Here is a 16,169-nt window from a genome sequence, read left to right as displayed (position 1 = left end):
GTCAAGTGCACTGCTGCTTCCAGCCTGATTGGCGGCTGATTTGACACCAAATTGAATGTGGGTACCTTGGTCTGACCGGAGCAAAGTATTTTGTAACCAGACCCTCACTCCGTGACCAAAAAAACTGCTTTCTTCTCACAAAGGTGTCTTTTAAATGAGAATATTTATAAAAAGAAACCTGTGATGTGTGGATAAGTAATTAGTTTTTCTATTTCCCAATATTCTCTGCTGCTCTCCTGAAGGGACTGATATTTGCCCAACACGCATACAGGTGTCAACTTTTCCTCTGCTCCTGCACTCCAGTGGCAGAGTAGCTGAAGTAAGTGTTGGCTCCCTTTAGAGGATGAGACTGGGGAATTAATAAAGGGATATGGCAGAGACTTTGGACAAGTATTTTGTATCTGTCTTCACAGAAGAAGACACGAAAAGCATCCTAGGAATAGCAGAAAATCAAGAGGCAAAAGGGAGGAACTTAAAACGATCACTAGAGAAAAAGTACTAGCGAATTGTCCTGAGTGCAAGATGAAAAGCTTCAACAAAATTGTCTGCTTTCAGCGATACTCAAAATACTAGGGACACTAATGGGACTGAAGGGTGCCAAGTCCCCTGGACCTGAGGGCCTGCATCCTAGGGTCTTAAAAGAAGTGGATGCATTGGTTGTAATCTTCCAAAATTCCCTAGATTCTGGCAAGGTCCCAGCAGATTGGAAAACCTCTATTCAAGAAAGGAGGAGATACTCAGCAGGTCTGACAGCATCTGTGAAGAGAGAAGCAGAGTTAACGTTTCAGGTCAATGACCTTTCATCAGAACTGGATGCAACTATAGGTCAGTTAGCCTAACATCTGTCATTGGGAAAATTAAGTAGTAACAGGAGTTTTAGAAATTCATATTACAATCAGGCAGAGTCAACATGGTTTTAGGCAAGGTAAATCATGTTGGGACAAATTTATTAAGAGTTCTTTGAACATGTTAAAAAGCAGGGTGAATAAAAAGAAACCAGTGGATATATTGTATCTAGATGTCCAAAAGGCATTTGATAAGGTGCCACATAAACGGTTACTGCATAAGATTGGAGCTCGGTGTTGGGGGCAATATATTAGCATGGATTGGCTAGCTAAGGAACAGGGAGTCAAATAAATGGGTCATTTTCAGGTTGACAAACTGAGTAACAAGTGCAGTGCCACAGGGATCAGTGCTGGGGCGTCAACGACTTACAAAAATAGGTAGGAAAGAGTCTGCAAAAATTTGCCAGATGGAGTATCATGTGGGAAAATGTGAGGTGGTTCTCTTTGGCAGGAAGAATAGAAAAGCAGATTATTTACATGGAGAGAGACTGCAGAGGTACACAAAGTTAGCATGCATGTACAGCAAGAAAGAAGGAAGGGGAATGGTGTGTAAAAGTGGGGAATAAAAACACGAAATACTCAGATCTGGTAGCATCTATTTATTTTTTTATTTAGAGATGCAGCACTGAAACGGGCCCTTCGGCCCACCAAGTCTGTGCCGACCATCAACCACCCATTTATACTTCTTTGGCCTCCTTGTCTCGAGAGACAATGGGTAAGCGCCTGGAGGTGGTTTGTGGAGCAGTGCCTGGAGTGGCTATAAAGGCCAATTCTAGAGTGACAGACTCTTCCACAGGTGCTGCAGAAAAATTTGTTCCAGCTTGCAAAACGAAGGGCTGATACTTTCCTTTTTTTCGTGCGGTGTTGCAGTCCACTTTTCGGGCAATGACCCTGAGCTCCAAGCACCCATTGAAGCAGGTGGACTGTGGCGGGACAGAACCTTATTGACCAGGGGCTGCCCAGTTTGAGGCGGGCGGTAGCTGTCCAGTGAGGTGCGATGACCTCTCCCACCGACAAAGGCAACCCGTGGCGCCCAATCTCTACGCCAATTGAGCTGGACTTATAACCCGTAACTGCTGCCTTCCGTGTTGTTTCGGTCGCTGTGAGGCGACTATGGAGTGACCTCTCCACGGCACATGTATGGAGGTTGAGAGTTGCCCAAGTGTCAAAACCCCCCTCGCGGCCTTTCTGGTGCGGTCCAAAGGAGTGCAGAGCACGATGTTTTGCACCGGTATGGCTGCAGGAACTGCCGGAAACATGCCAAAGGTGACACATGACCGCCTACGGTGTTCCGCTCCGGATTTTGTTAGGGTTTACTCCCTTAGCCTTGGTCTCTCCTGAGACGCCCACAAGGCAGTGGGGTTAACCCATTTATACTACTCCTACATTAATCCCATATTCCTACCACATCCCCACCTTCCCCTACCACCTATCTATACCAGGGGCAATTTATAATGGCCAATTTACCTATCAACCTGCAAGTCTTTGGCTGTGGGAGGAAACCGGAGCACCCGGCAAAAACCCACGCAGTCACAGGGAGAACTTGCAAACTCCACACAGGCAGTACCCAGAACTGAACCCGGGTTGCTGGAGCTGTGAGGCTGCGGTGCTAACCACTGCGCCGCCCTGTGGAGAGGGAAGCAGAGTTAACATTTCAAGTCAGTTCTGATGAAGGGTCACTGACCTGAAATGTTAACTCTGCTTCTCTCTCCACAGATGCTGCCAGACCTGCTGAGTATTTCCAGCATATCCTGTTTTTATTTCAGATTTCCAGCATCTGCAGTATTTTGCTTTTATTATGTAAAAGTAGGGAAGTCTTGCTACAACTGTACAGGACATTGGTGAGACTGCACCAAGAGTATCATGTACAGTTTGTCATATTTACAGAGGGATTATACTTGCATTGGAAGCAGTTTAGAGAAGGTTCACAAGGCTGATTCTTGAGATGAAGGGCTGAAACATATATTCTGAGGGGGCTTGACAGGGTAGATGCAGATGGATGTTTCCCCTCCTGGGGGAATCTAGAACTAGGGGACCAAGTTTCAAAATAGGGATGTTCCATTTAAGACAGATGAAGAATTTCTTTCAGGGTCATTAATCTTTGCAATTCTCTTCCTTAGAGGACAGTGAAGACTGTGTCATTGAATATATTCAAGGCTGTTAGATTTTTGATCTACAAGGGAGTCAAAGGTTATGGGGGGTAGGTAGGAAAGTGGAGTTACGGCCACAATCAGATCAGCCGTGATCTTATTGAATGGCGGAGCAGGCCCAAGAGGCCAGATGGCCCACTCCTATTACGTTCTAAAGTATTAACTGATTTATTCAACTATAGAAGGGCAGCCACTGAGCCTAATGCCATCCTAACCAATTGCTGTTTCCCAAGCACAAGATTATTCCTACCATTTAAAATCTAATATTCTGTTAGTTCCTCTCCATTAAACACCAGGACTGCAGGTGGATAAAAAAACAGCACATTACTCATTTATTTGGCAGTATCTTGCAATTTTTTTTCTACAGACAAATTGTAAATATGCCTGGAAATGTCAGCTATGTTGATTTTAAACCATAATGTTTCCCCCTGGGATCAAAGAAAATTTGATCAGCAGCCATGGCTCAGTTGGTAGCAATCTTGTCTGAGTCACAAGATTGAAAGTCCCACTCCAGGGTCTGAGCACAAAAAAAAAGGTTAACACTCCAACTCAACACTGAAGTGCAGCAGTGTTGAAGGTGCCATCTTTCAGATGAGATGATCAACCGAGGCCCTTCCTGCCAGCACAAGATCCCATGGCACTATTTCAAATAAGAGCAGGGGTGTTATCCCTGATGTCCTGATCAATATTTATCCCTCAATGAACTTCACAAAAAGAGTTTACCTGGATCATTATCTCGCTGGTTGTGGGATCTTGCTATTCGTAAACTGACTGCCACTGTTCCTGCATTACACTTAAAGTACTTCATTGGCTGTAAAACATGTTTGAGACATCCAATGGCTGTGAAAAGTGCTATATAAATACAAGTTTGTTTTTTTCAAACCTGCAGTATAAAATCTGTGTGGACAACGGCATAGCAAGATTGAAAATGACACTTCCAAATCAGCAGTAACAGCTTTCAATCAGATGTTGTGGTATTTCTGGGAAAGAATGCTGGCAGATTTTTTTGAAACCATGGATAGTCCTGCTCCTGTGCAGTGAATGATTACAGCTGATCTGCAGAGAAATCCTGTTTCCAGAGAAACTCTGCACTGTACTCATTGCCGTGGTCACAGCTTTCTTCACAGGTGTAAACAATAAGCGTTCCCCAGTCCAAACTCTCTCCAAGGCAATCCACTTTCAGGTGGTTAAGCAACTGTGGCAGCACCTGAAATAAAGGTCAGTGAAAATTAGTGGCTGAAATTCACCCCACACTCTCCAGGCAGTTCTTCCTCTGGCCGATGTTTCTCTAGTATGAATTCCCGAATAAGTGATTAGGAAGTCAAATGGCATATCGAGCTTTATTTCAAGAGGTTGGAGTAAAGAAGTCCAGTTGCAAATACATTTGGTGAGACCACACCCACAGTAGTGGTCTCCTTACCCAAGGATGGATATACTTGCCTTAGAGATGGTGCAACAAAGGTTCCCTAGACTGATTCCTGGGATGAGAGGGCTGTCCTGTGAGGACAGATTGAGTAGAAAGGACCTGTACTCTGGAGTTTAGAAGTGATCTCATTTGAAACATAGCATCTACCGTCAATCCCTGTAAGAATTTTGAGAAGCTGTTTCCCCTGGCTGAAGAGTCTGGAACTAGGTATAGTTTCAGTATAAGGTGTCAGCCATTTAGGACGGAAAATTTCTTCAGAGCTGTGGATGTTCAGTCATTCAGAAAATGGTAAGAAATTGGAGTTAATAGAAATTCAGCCATGAACTTATTGAATGGCGAAGCAAGTTTGAAGGGCCATGTAACCCTGTATAAAAGGTAACAATCAACATCTTCCTTTAGTTAAACTGTTACAATAATTTGCATTTATATAGCACCTTTAACATAAAACATCCCATGGTGCTTTATGGGCACATTAAAGCAAAATTTGATATTGAGTCACAATAAGACTGATGACCAAAGATTGGTCATAAAGGAAGGTTTTTAAGGAGTGCCTTAAAGGAAGAGTTAGATAATTAAGCACACTTGTACAGTATGCAGTACCTGCCCCTTTCCAATGTCCAGGACAAAGAGAAAAAAATCACAGGTGTTGCATTGTAGAATTCAAGTTGTGTGAAATCACCATCTTATAAAACCATTCCCATGAGACACAAATCAGGTGACAGCGGGCACCTGAAACACTTTGGTACAAGCACAAAACTCTTTAAAATGTGAACAGAATCTCTTTTCTATTACCACTCATTGTGTCCTTGTGCTGTACAAGAGCTGCCATTAACTTGCACACTCTGATCCAGTGACTCTTTAACAGAATAATTAATACCTGAAATTCAAATTCACGCTTGGCTCCACATGAACAGTTGGGGATATCTGAAGTGGAGGGAATGGTCTCCCCAGACACCCACAATGGACTTCCTCCTCTGCAATAACGCAGCACCTACAATTGAGAGATAGTACAAATTTATAAAAGGCAGATTTTGTTTGACTAATTGGAATTTTTTGATGAAGTAACGCAATTGATATTGTCTAGATGGATTTTAAGAAAGTGTTTGATAAAGTTCCACATAAAATGCTGTTTAATAAAATTGAGGCTCATGGAATAGGAGGGTTCATTGTTGGCTTGAGGACAGAAAGAGTCGTGGTAAATGGTTGTCGGACTAGAGGATGACAGACAGCGGTATTCCCCAAGGGTCAGTGCTGGGACCACTTTAATATATATTATAAATGACTATTGGAATACAGAAAAGTTTGCTAATACCAGGAGGTATGGCAAACAGTGAGGAGGATACCAACTGACTTTGGGCAGAGAAGTGTGAGGTGATGCATTTTGGCAGAAGGAAAGAACGATTTAAGGTTTTGGACAAGGTGGGGGGAATATGAGGAAGAATTTTTTTTTTACTTAGCCAGAGGTAATGACCTGGACCTCGCTGCCTATGAGGATGATGGAAGCAAAGATTTCAAAAGGAAACTGGATGGGCAGTTGAAAGAAAAACACGCAGGGCTTTTGGGGGTAGAGCTGGGGAATGGGACTGACTGGATTGCTCTACAGGGGGCCAGCATAGACAAATGGAAGCCTCCAAGAAATAGTGAGAACACTGAATGCCCACACCCTCTCAAGCTTCATCTTGTAGTTTCAGATTGTGAAGCCTAGCATTTACCAAACAGCTGCTACTCACAGATGTTGGAACATATGTCATTTTGCTTCTTCAGCTCTTTCTGAACATTAATTCTGCAGTAAGATAACTAAAGAAAATGCTTAGATCCAAAGGTGGTGACATTTAAAATAGTGAAATATTCTACTTCCTGACCAACATTAAATGACTGATTAGATGGAAAAAGGGGAGTGGGACAAATTGGATCGCTATTTCAAAGAGCTATTGTAGACATGATGGCCTCCTGAGCAGAATGATTTCGACATTAAGACTCCTCCACTTTGAAGCCCCAAAAAGTAGCAAAGCAAGGTGAGAATTGTAGCTGTGATGTGACTCGTCACCCACTCTTGCCTTCGCCTATAAAATGAACACCTCTTCCACTTTAATTCCCCACATCCTTGTGTATATTTTGTATATAACAGTAAACATGCTGCAGGTCACTGCAACAGAGATTACTGCTTTATGTTACTGTGTTATGTGTAAAACTTAAGATAAAGCCAATTTAAATCAGGGTGAAGTAGAAAACTCCCTTATGTTAGTATGGGGGCCTGTCATGTACCTGATCAGGTGCCAGTGCCATCCTCCTCCTAAACTTAGCGAATATGTGGTCTTCCTTCGACTCATGTTTTGCCATGGCCTCCAACTCCTGCTCGTCTATGGTCTCAGTCACGCAATCTGAAAACACCACCTAAGAGTTATAACTAGAGCTCACTGGCCCTCCATCCTGCTTCCTGAATGAAATGCTTCAGAGCAGGGCTGTTCAGCAGGACACGTCAAACACCAAAACCCAACTGAAAAGCAAGTACAGATTTATCGGAAATAGGAGCAGGAGTAAGCCTGTTCTGCCATTCAACGAGATCATAACTGATCTTTTACCTCAATGCCATTTTCCCACACTATCCTCATAGATATCCCCTTGATATCTTTAATATCTAGAAATCTATCAATCTCTATCTTGCACACACTCAATGACTGAGCCTCCACAGCCCTCTGGTGTCGCGAATTCCAGAGTCACCACCCTCAGTGAAGAAATTCCTCCTCATCTCAATCCTAAGTGCCCTACCTCTTCTTTGGAGACGGTGTCCCCTGGTTCTAGACCACTCCTCTTCTCCCCTCCCCACCCATCAGGGAAAACATCCTTCCTGCATCTACCCTGTTGAGCCCTGTAAGAATTTTTAATGCTTCAATGAGATCACCTCATTCTTCTAAACTCTAGTGAGTACAGGCCCCAGTCTCCTCATAGACAATCCTGCCATCCCAGGAATCAGTCTGGTGAACCTTTGTTACATTCCCTCTGTGGCAAGTATATCCTTCATTAGGTGAGAACAAAACTGTTGCCAATACTCCTGGTGCAGTCTCACCAAGGCGCAATACAATTGCAGCAAATCCTCTTGCTATGAAGGCCATCATACCATTTGCTTGCTGCACCTGCATGTTGGATTTCAGTGACTTATGTCCAAAGGGACCTAGGTGTCCTTGTTCATAAATGGAGAGAGATTGGGAAGTGAAGAAATACTCCACATTTCTGCTTTTCCTACCAAAGTGCATAACTTCACATTTTTCCACATTATTTATATTCCATCTGCCATTTTCTTTCTCACTCAGCCTGTCTAAATCCCCTTGAAGCCTCTTTGCAACCTCCTCACAACTCTCATTCCCATCTAGTTTTGTCATTGATATAGATTGTGAACAGCTAGGGCTCAAGCATTGATCCTTGCGGTACCCCACTAGTCAAAGCCCACCAACCCGAGAATGACCCATTCATTCCTGTTCTGTTTTCTGTCCACTAATCCAATTCTCAATCCATGCCAGTCTATTACCCCCAATCCCACGTGCTCTAATTTTTCTTACTAACCTCTTGTGTGGGACCTTATTGAAAGCCTTATGAAAATCCAAATACACTACATCCACTGGTTCCCCCTTATCCATTTCCATTAATTACATACTCGGGAAAAAAAACTCCCAACAGGTTTGTCAAATGTGATTTCCCTTTCATAAATCCATATTGACTCTGTCCAATCATATTTTCCAAATGTCCAGTTGAGCAGTTAGTTTGCTGCCCAGAACTCAGAACAGCTTTAGAAATTCTTGTGTTCAGGTTCTGGGGGAAAAATAATTAAATGTCCTTTTATATTTGTCCCATTCCTGAATCTACAGCTGATTTAAGAATCAAGCAGGCTAGGATATCTTGTTATTACATGTTAATCAAGATCTGGGATTTGAATCATACTGGAAAAATAGGTTAAAAGGTAAGGCAGTAGAGAAGCAGTGGCAGATATGTAAGGAGATATTTCATAAATCTTAGAGAAGGATGCTCCGTCTCTGGCTAACTAAGGAATTAAGGATGCTATCAAATTGAAAGAAAAGGTGTACAATGCTGCTAAGATTAGGAGAATTTTAGAAACCAGGAAAGGACGGCTTAAAAAAGGGAGCAATTAGAGAGTAAACCAGCAAGAAATAACAGCAAAAGCTTCTATAAATATATAAAAGAGAGTAGCTAAAGTAAGTGTTGATGAGAGTGGGCAATTAATAATAGGAAACAAGGAAATGGCAGAGACTTTGACATGTATTTTGCATCTGTCCTCAAAGACACAAAAAGCATCCCAAGAATAGCAGAATATCAAAAGGGAGGGAGAAACTTAAAACAATCACTAGAAAAAAAGCACTAGGAAATCTCATGGGACTGAAGGCTGACAAATCCCCTGGCCCTGATGTCCTTAAAGACAGTATAGCAGGGCTGTTAGAAAAATTCAAGGTAATCAGGCAGCGTCAACATGGTTTTGTGAAAGGGAAATCATGTTTAACCAATTTATTGGAGTTCTTTGAGAGAGTTACATGTGTTGTGGATAAAAGGGAACCGGTGGAGGTATTGTACTTAGAATACCAGAAGGCATTTGATAAGGTGCCACATCAAAAGGTTATTACAGAAAATAAAAGCTGATGGTGTAGGGGGTAACATATTGGCATGGATAGAAGACTGGCTAGCTATCAGGAAACAGTAGGCATAAATGGGTCATTTTCTGATTGGCAAGATGTAACAAGTGGTGTGCCACAGGGATCTGTGCTGGGGCCTCAACTTTTTACAATTTATATAAATGACTTAGATGAAGGGACCGAAGGTGTGGTTGCTAAATTTGCTGATGACACAAAGATAGGTAGGAAAGTAAGTCGTGAAGAGGACATAAGGAGGCTACAAAGGGATATAGATAGGTTAAGTGAGTGGGCAAAGATCTGGCAAATGGAGGTACAGCACGTAATTAGGAAAGCTAATAGAATGCTATCGTTTATCGTGAGAGAAATTGGAATACAAAAGTAGAGAGGTTATACTTCAGCTACACAAGGCATTGGTGAGACCTCATCTGAAGTATTGTGTACAGTACTGGTCTCCTTATTTAAAGGATGTAAATGCATTGGAGGCCGTACAGAGGTGGCTTACTAGACTAATACCTGGAATGGGCGGGCTGTCTTACGAGAAAAGATTGGACAGGCTAAGCTTGTGTCCGCTGGCGTTTAGAAGAGTAAGAGGCGACTTGATTGAAACATAGGAGATCCTGAGGGGTCTTGACAGGGTGGATGTGGAAAGGATGTTTCCCCTTGTGGAAGAATCTAGAACTAGGGGTCACTATTTAAAAATAAGGGGTCACCCATTTAAGACAGATGAGGAGAAATTTTTTCTCTGAAGGTAGTTAGTCTTTGGAATTCTCAAAAAGGCAACGGAAGCAGAGTCTTTGAATATTTTTAAGGCAGAGGTAGATAGATTCTTGATAAGCAAGGGGGTGGAAGGTTATCGAGGGTAGGTGGAAATGTGAAGTCAGCAGTTTAGCCATGAACGTATTGAATGGCAGAGCAGGCTTGAAGGGCCAAGCAGCCTTCTCCAGCTCATAATTTGTATGTTCTTTTGTCCTGCATCCGAGGGCCTTAAAAGAAGTGGCTGCAGAGGTAGTGGATGCATTGGTTGTAATCTTCCAAAATTCCCTGGATTCTGGAAAGGTCCCAGCGGATTGGAAAACCGCAAATGGAACTCCTCTATTCAAGAAAGGAGGAAGACAGAAAATAAAAAGCTATGGGCCAGTTAGCCTAATATGTCATTGGGAAAATGCTGGAATCCATTATTAAGGAAGTGGTAACAGGACATTTCGAAAACAAAGTGATTCCTGACAATGCAGCGGCCTGCTGACGTCATCAGAATGCTCCAAGCTGCACACACGTGTAAACGGTCTCCTGAGCTCAGATGCTATTCCCCACCGCGCCGCCCAAAGCAGCTCACAAGGAGCGACGTGGCGACGTTGGAGCTTCTGGCCAAGAGGAGGGAAGCGGCGTGGCCCACGTCCTACAGCTAGCATCTGGGGGGTGGGGGGGAAGCGGGGAGTGAGCGAGATGGGGGGCGACGGGGGAGAAAGCAGGGAGCAAGCAGCCAGAGAGCAGGATGGCACTGAAGCCTCACTGAATTACGGAGGGTGTGCAACACAGTCAGAGGTGCTGTCCTTCTGAAGAGACTTTAAACAGCGCAACGTTCTCCGAGTATCAACCAAAACATGTCCATTATGTGCTGCCATATTTGCCTATGAAACAACAATCACTGCTCCTTAAGTAATTCACTTTAGGTGAATTAAGATGATGAGGTACTATATAACTGGCGCAAGCGCAGGAGGGAGCGTGGAACCGTTGGGTGTGGGATGGAGGCGGCAATGGTAATTTGAGGGGATTTTTGGGTTAGTTATTTTTCTGTGATAAATTGAGTAGCACCATCTTTAATCCTGGCAGCTATTTGAACGTCAGACATTTCAGTGAAACAGCCTGCATTTGCGCATGTGCTAGTACTGCGCCACCTAGTGGTTGCGTTGTCAGCAAATGCAGCCTTTCGGAAAATCATAATGCAATCAGGCAGAGTCAACATGGTTTAATGAAAGGGAAATTGTGTTTGACAAATTTATGAAAAGTTCTTTGAGTATGTAGGAAGCAGGGTGAATAAAAGGAAACCAGTGGATTTAGTGCATTTGATTTCCAAAAGGCTTTCGATAAGGTGCCACATAAAAGATTACTACTCAAAATAAGAGCTCATGGTGTTGGAGGTAATATATTAGCATGGATAGAGGATTGGCTAATTAACGGGAAACTGTCAGTAAAAATGGGGCCTTTTCAGGTTGACAAACTGTAACTAGTGGAGTGCCACAGGGTAAAGGCCTGCTCGGGCCTGGAAAAAAAAGACCCAAACCCGACACATGTCGTCAGGTCCCTTCGGGTTCGGTAGCAGGCCTTTACCACAGGGATCAACGCTGGGGCCTCAACTATTTTTTTTTAATAAAAGAGATACAGCACTGAAACAGGCTCTTCGGCCCACCGAGTCTGTGCCGACCAACAACCACCCATTTATACTAACCCTACACTACCCCCATATTTTCTACCACATCCCCACCATTCTCCTACCACCTACCTACACTAGGGGCAATTTATAATGGCCAATTTACCTATCAACCTGCAAGTCTTTTACAGCCTATATTAATGACTTGGATGAAGGGACTGAGTGAATTGTAGCCAAATTTGCTGACTATACAAAGATAGGCAGGAAAGCAAGTTATGTGGACATAGAGTCTGCAAAGGGATATCGATAAGGTCAAATGAGTGGGCAAAAATTTGGCAGGTGGAGTATAATGTGGGAAAATGTGAAGTTGTTCACTTTGACAGGAAGAATAGAAAATCAGATTATTTAAATGGCGAGACAATGTGGAATGCGGCAGTACAGAGGGACCAGAGTGTCCTTGTACATGAATCACAAAGTTAGAATGTAGGTACAGCAAGTAATTAGGAAGGCAAATGGAATGTTGGCCTTTATTGCAAGGGATCTGGAGTATAAAGGTAGGGGAGTCTTGCAACTGTACATGGCACTGGTGAGACCTCACTTAGGAGTACAGTGTACAGTTTTGGTCTCCTTACGTAAGGAATGATACTACTGCATTGGAAGCAGTTTCGAGAAGGTTCACTCGGCTGATTCCTGGGATGAAGGGCTGTCTTATGAGGAAAGGTTGAGCAGGATGAGCCTATACTCATAGGAGTTTAGAAGAATGAGAGGTGATCGTATTGAAAAATACAAGATTCTGAGGTGGCTCGACAGGGTAGATGCCGAGAGGATGTTTTCCCTCGTGAGGAAATCTAGAACTAGGGATCACAGTTTCAGAATAAGCGGGTCTCCCATTTAAAACAGATGAGGAGGAATTTCTTCTCTGGGGGTCATTGATCTTTGGAATTCTCGTCCCCAGAGAGCAGTGGAGGCTGGGTCATTGAATATATTCAAGGCTGAGTTACAGATTTTTGATTTACAAGGGAGTCGAGGGTTTTAGTTTTAGAGATACAGCACTGAGACAGACCCTTCGGCCCACCGAGTCTGTGCCGACCATCAACCACCCATTTATACTAATCCCACACTAATTCCATATTCCTACCACATCCCCATCTGTCCCCTATATTTCCCTACCACCTACCTATACTAGGGGCAATTGCTAATGGCCAATTTACCTATCAACCTGCAAGTCTTTGGCATGTGGGAAGAAACCGGAGCACCCGGAGGAAACCCACGCAGACACAGGGAGAACTTGCAAATTCCACACAGGCAGTACCCAGAATTGAACCCGGGTCGCTGGAGCTGTGAGGCTGTGGTGCTAGCTAACCACTGTGGAGTTAAGGCCACAATCAGGATAGGAAATTGGCCGAGTGACGGGAAGCAAAGAGTAGTGGTTAATGGATGTTTTTCTGACTGGAGAAAGGTTTGTAGTGGAGTTCCCCAGGGATCAGTGTTGGGGCCCTTGTTTTTCCTGATATATATTAATGACCTAGACTTTGGTGTACAGGGCACAAATTCAAAGTTTGCAGATGATACAAAACTTGGAAGCATTGTGAGCTGTGAGGAGGATAGTGCAGAACTCCAAAAGGACATAGACAAATTGGTGGAATGGGCAGACAGGTGGCAGATTAAGCTCAATGCAGAGAAACGTGAAGTCATTCATTTTGGTAGGAAGAACATGGCGAGACAACATAGAATAAAGGGTACAGAGCAGAGGAACCTGGGTGTATATGTGCATATTGAAGGTGGCAGGACAGGTTGAGAGCAGTCAATAAAGCATACAGTACCCTGGGCTTTATTAATAGGGGCATAGAGTACAAGAGCAAGGAGGTTATGTTGAACTTGTATAAGACATTAGTTCAGCCTCAGCTGGAGTATTGCGTCCAGTTCTGGGCACCGCATTGGCGAGAGTACAGAAAAGATTCACGAGAATCATTCAAGGGATGAGGAATTTCAGTTATGAAGATAGATTGGAGAAGTTGGGACTGTTTTCCTTGGAGAAGAGAAGACAGAGGTGATTTGATAGAGGTATTCAAAATCATGAGGAATGTGGACGGAGTAGATAGAAAGAAACTGTTCCCACTCGTGAAAGGACCAAGAACGAGAGGGCACAGATTTAAAATATTTGGTAGGAGAAGCAAAAATGACATGAGGAAAAACTTTTTCACGCAGCAAGTGGTTAAGGTCTGGAATGCGCTGCCTGAGAACGTGGTGGAGGCAGGTTCAATTGAAGCATTCAAAAGGGAATTCGACAGTTATATGAAAAGGAAGAACGTGCAGGGTTATGGGGAGAAGGCGGGGGAATAGAACTGAGGGAGTTGCTCTTTCGGAGAGCCAGTGCGGACATGATGGGCCGAATGACCTCCTTCTGCAATGTAACAATTCTTTGATTATTGAATGGCGGAGCAGACTCAAGGAGCACATGGCCTACTCCTACTTTTATATTCTTATAAACTTGCACCAATCAAGAGCAGATATCACATACACTGGTGCTGGTAAACAGTGCCAGAGCGGAGCAGCGACTGATTCGTAAATGACTGTCAGAGACAGAGACTTCGGAACACGGGGATAAATCACTGACACTGAAGCTTGTCTTGCTGATGTTTTCCTTTAACCTCAGTTTTCCAGTTTACAACCATCTTTGATTTTAAAGGCTTTGCCTGAGATTCTTTACAATTCTACCCTCAACTAGTTAACTTGACACAATCCCAAAGTGGAGTACAGTTAGTTAATACAAGTTATCTGTTAATCCAATCTTTACTTACCACTGTGTGTTGCCGATAGGGATTCCACGCACTTGTTAAGATCTCCTAGTTTCTGATCTTCTGACTCCTCAAGCTCCATCACCAACTCAAACTCTGGGAACAGGATGTTGAGAGACGACAAATTGCTGTCTGCTTCACCTACAAAAAACAACACTGCGTAAAACCAATCCTCAGCCTGCGCTGGGGTGGGGCGGGGGTGGAATGGGAGTTACCTTGAGGGGATTCCCAACCCTCCTGCTTTAGGCAGAAAATTACCAGAATTGTTGGGGGTTCATCACCTGGGCGCTGCTTTTGTTAACAGTTTGTTTGGTTCACGTGTGTACAGTACCCAACCTGAGCCCAAAAACCGAGCCCGAACATACCCGACGACTTGTGTAGGGTTCGGGTCGGCTCGGACACACATGGTAAGTGCTCTACTGGTAAATATTAAAAGATTTTTAAAAACTTAGCTAAGCTGGGAGTCTGAGACGAAACTGAGTCTGTGCAGCGAGCGAGTGATGTCATTATGACGTCTCACACATGCGCTGCAGCTTCTTGCTGGTTCGGTGTCAGGAAGGTAAGTAAAGGGATGGTCCAGTCGGGCTCGGGGCTAAATCAGAGGGGCTTGGTGTGGTTGGGTTCTTTTTTCTGACCTAAAGCAGGCTGTCATGGCCTGCCACCAACCTGTATTGTCTCAGCTCTGCTGGCACCCCACCATTAGTAGGAAACACTGCTTTGTTACCGGTTATAAGCATGACAGTATCAACAAATGGAAAATGGCCCAGAGGCTCAAGAGTCCTGAGAGATCCACTGGAGAAGGAGGGAGAAAGAAACACCAACTTTGGGAAACTTTTGCAAGTCCATATAAATCACACTACCCTCATCAACTGCATCAAAAAACTCAATCAGATAAGTTAAACATGATTTACCCGTAGCAAATTGGTGCTGGCTTTCATTAGTTAATGCACATTTCTCTAAGTAACAGTTAATTTAGTCTCAAATTATCATTTCTAAAAGCTTTCCCAGCACTGAGGATAAAGTGACTGGCCTGTATTTCCTGGGCTTATCCTTACACCCTTTTTTGAACAAGAGACAAAAGCAACTCTCCAATCCCTGTATTTAAGGGGAATTGGAAGATTATGGTCAGTACCTGTGCAATTTCCACCCAGACTTCCCTTCATATCCTCGGATGTATCTGATCTGCTCCTGGTGACTTTAATTACAGTCAGGCTAATGACCTCCTCGTTATCAACTTTAGCCAATTCAGTGTCTCTACTACCTCCTCTTCCACCGTGACTTGTATCGGTGACACAAACCGCCTCCGGTTACCGGTAAACTATCCATCAGTTAAGTATTTTGACACAGGCTGCTCCCCCGACTCTGTCACTCACCAGGCCGCCCGCAGGCCACTCGATGCCCCGCTCTCCAGTCCAGCCTCTGATGCTCCTTGCCGCAGTAATGGGCCTGGCGGCAGCGGGAGCAGCTCTTGGGCCCCGAGGCTCCGCACACGCGACACAGTCTGAGACCGGGCCTGGGCCCCGGGGGAGCCTCGGGTTCGGGTTCGGCCGAGTAGAAGTCGTTGATCCGCCCCAGTTGGCTCCGGTAAACGGCGAAGCGGCGGCGCGGACAGGCCGGGAACGCGCAGCAGAAGATGAAGAGCGCGCGGTGGAAGGCGCGGACCCGCGGCGCGTACACCTGCAGCAGGAAGAGCAGCGGCCGCGCGCACCCGCCGCACTGCAGCCGCTCGGGGCCCGGGAGCTGAAGGCTCAGCCAGGCCGGCCGGCCGCCCACCTTACTGGGGAACTGCGAACTCAGCAGCCGTGCCGGGGCCGCCCGCTCCACGAAGCCCAACTCGACCGAAGCCGAAAGCTCGCCGCTCGGCGCCATCGCCAAGCCGGGATCCGCCATTTTCAGTAACTTCTGACGGTCGCCATCATTCTTCGTCACTTCCGGGAAGTGT

General features: G+C 44.6%; 1 protein-coding gene across 1 annotated transcript; it reads right to left on the bottom strand.

Annotated features, from left to right (window-relative positions):
• Nucleotides 1-3,300: 3,300 nt before the first annotated feature.
• Nucleotides 3,301-16,169, bottom strand: pdcd2 (programmed cell death 2). The gene is made up of 5 exons (XM_068044214.1): nucleotides 15,601-16,169; nucleotides 14,231-14,368; nucleotides 6,687-6,802; nucleotides 5,299-5,412; nucleotides 3,301-4,202 (listed from the first exon to the last, which is right to left on the bottom strand). The coding sequence occupies exons 1-5, from the start codon at nucleotides 16,115-16,117 to the stop codon at nucleotides 4,041-4,043; spliced, it is 1,047 nt and encodes a 348-aa protein (XP_067900315.1). The 5' UTR covers nucleotides 16,118-16,169; the 3' UTR covers nucleotides 3,301-4,040.

Source organism: Heterodontus francisci, chromosome 13 (assembly GCF_036365525.1).
Source record: "Heterodontus francisci isolate sHetFra1 chromosome 13, sHetFra1.hap1, whole genome shotgun sequence".
In the NCBI taxonomy this organism is placed as follows: domain Eukaryota; kingdom Metazoa; phylum Chordata; class Chondrichthyes; order Heterodontiformes; family Heterodontidae; genus Heterodontus; species Heterodontus francisci.
The sequence above is the reverse complement of the archived record's forward strand: the minus strand, read 5'-3'. Positions and strand labels throughout refer to the sequence as shown.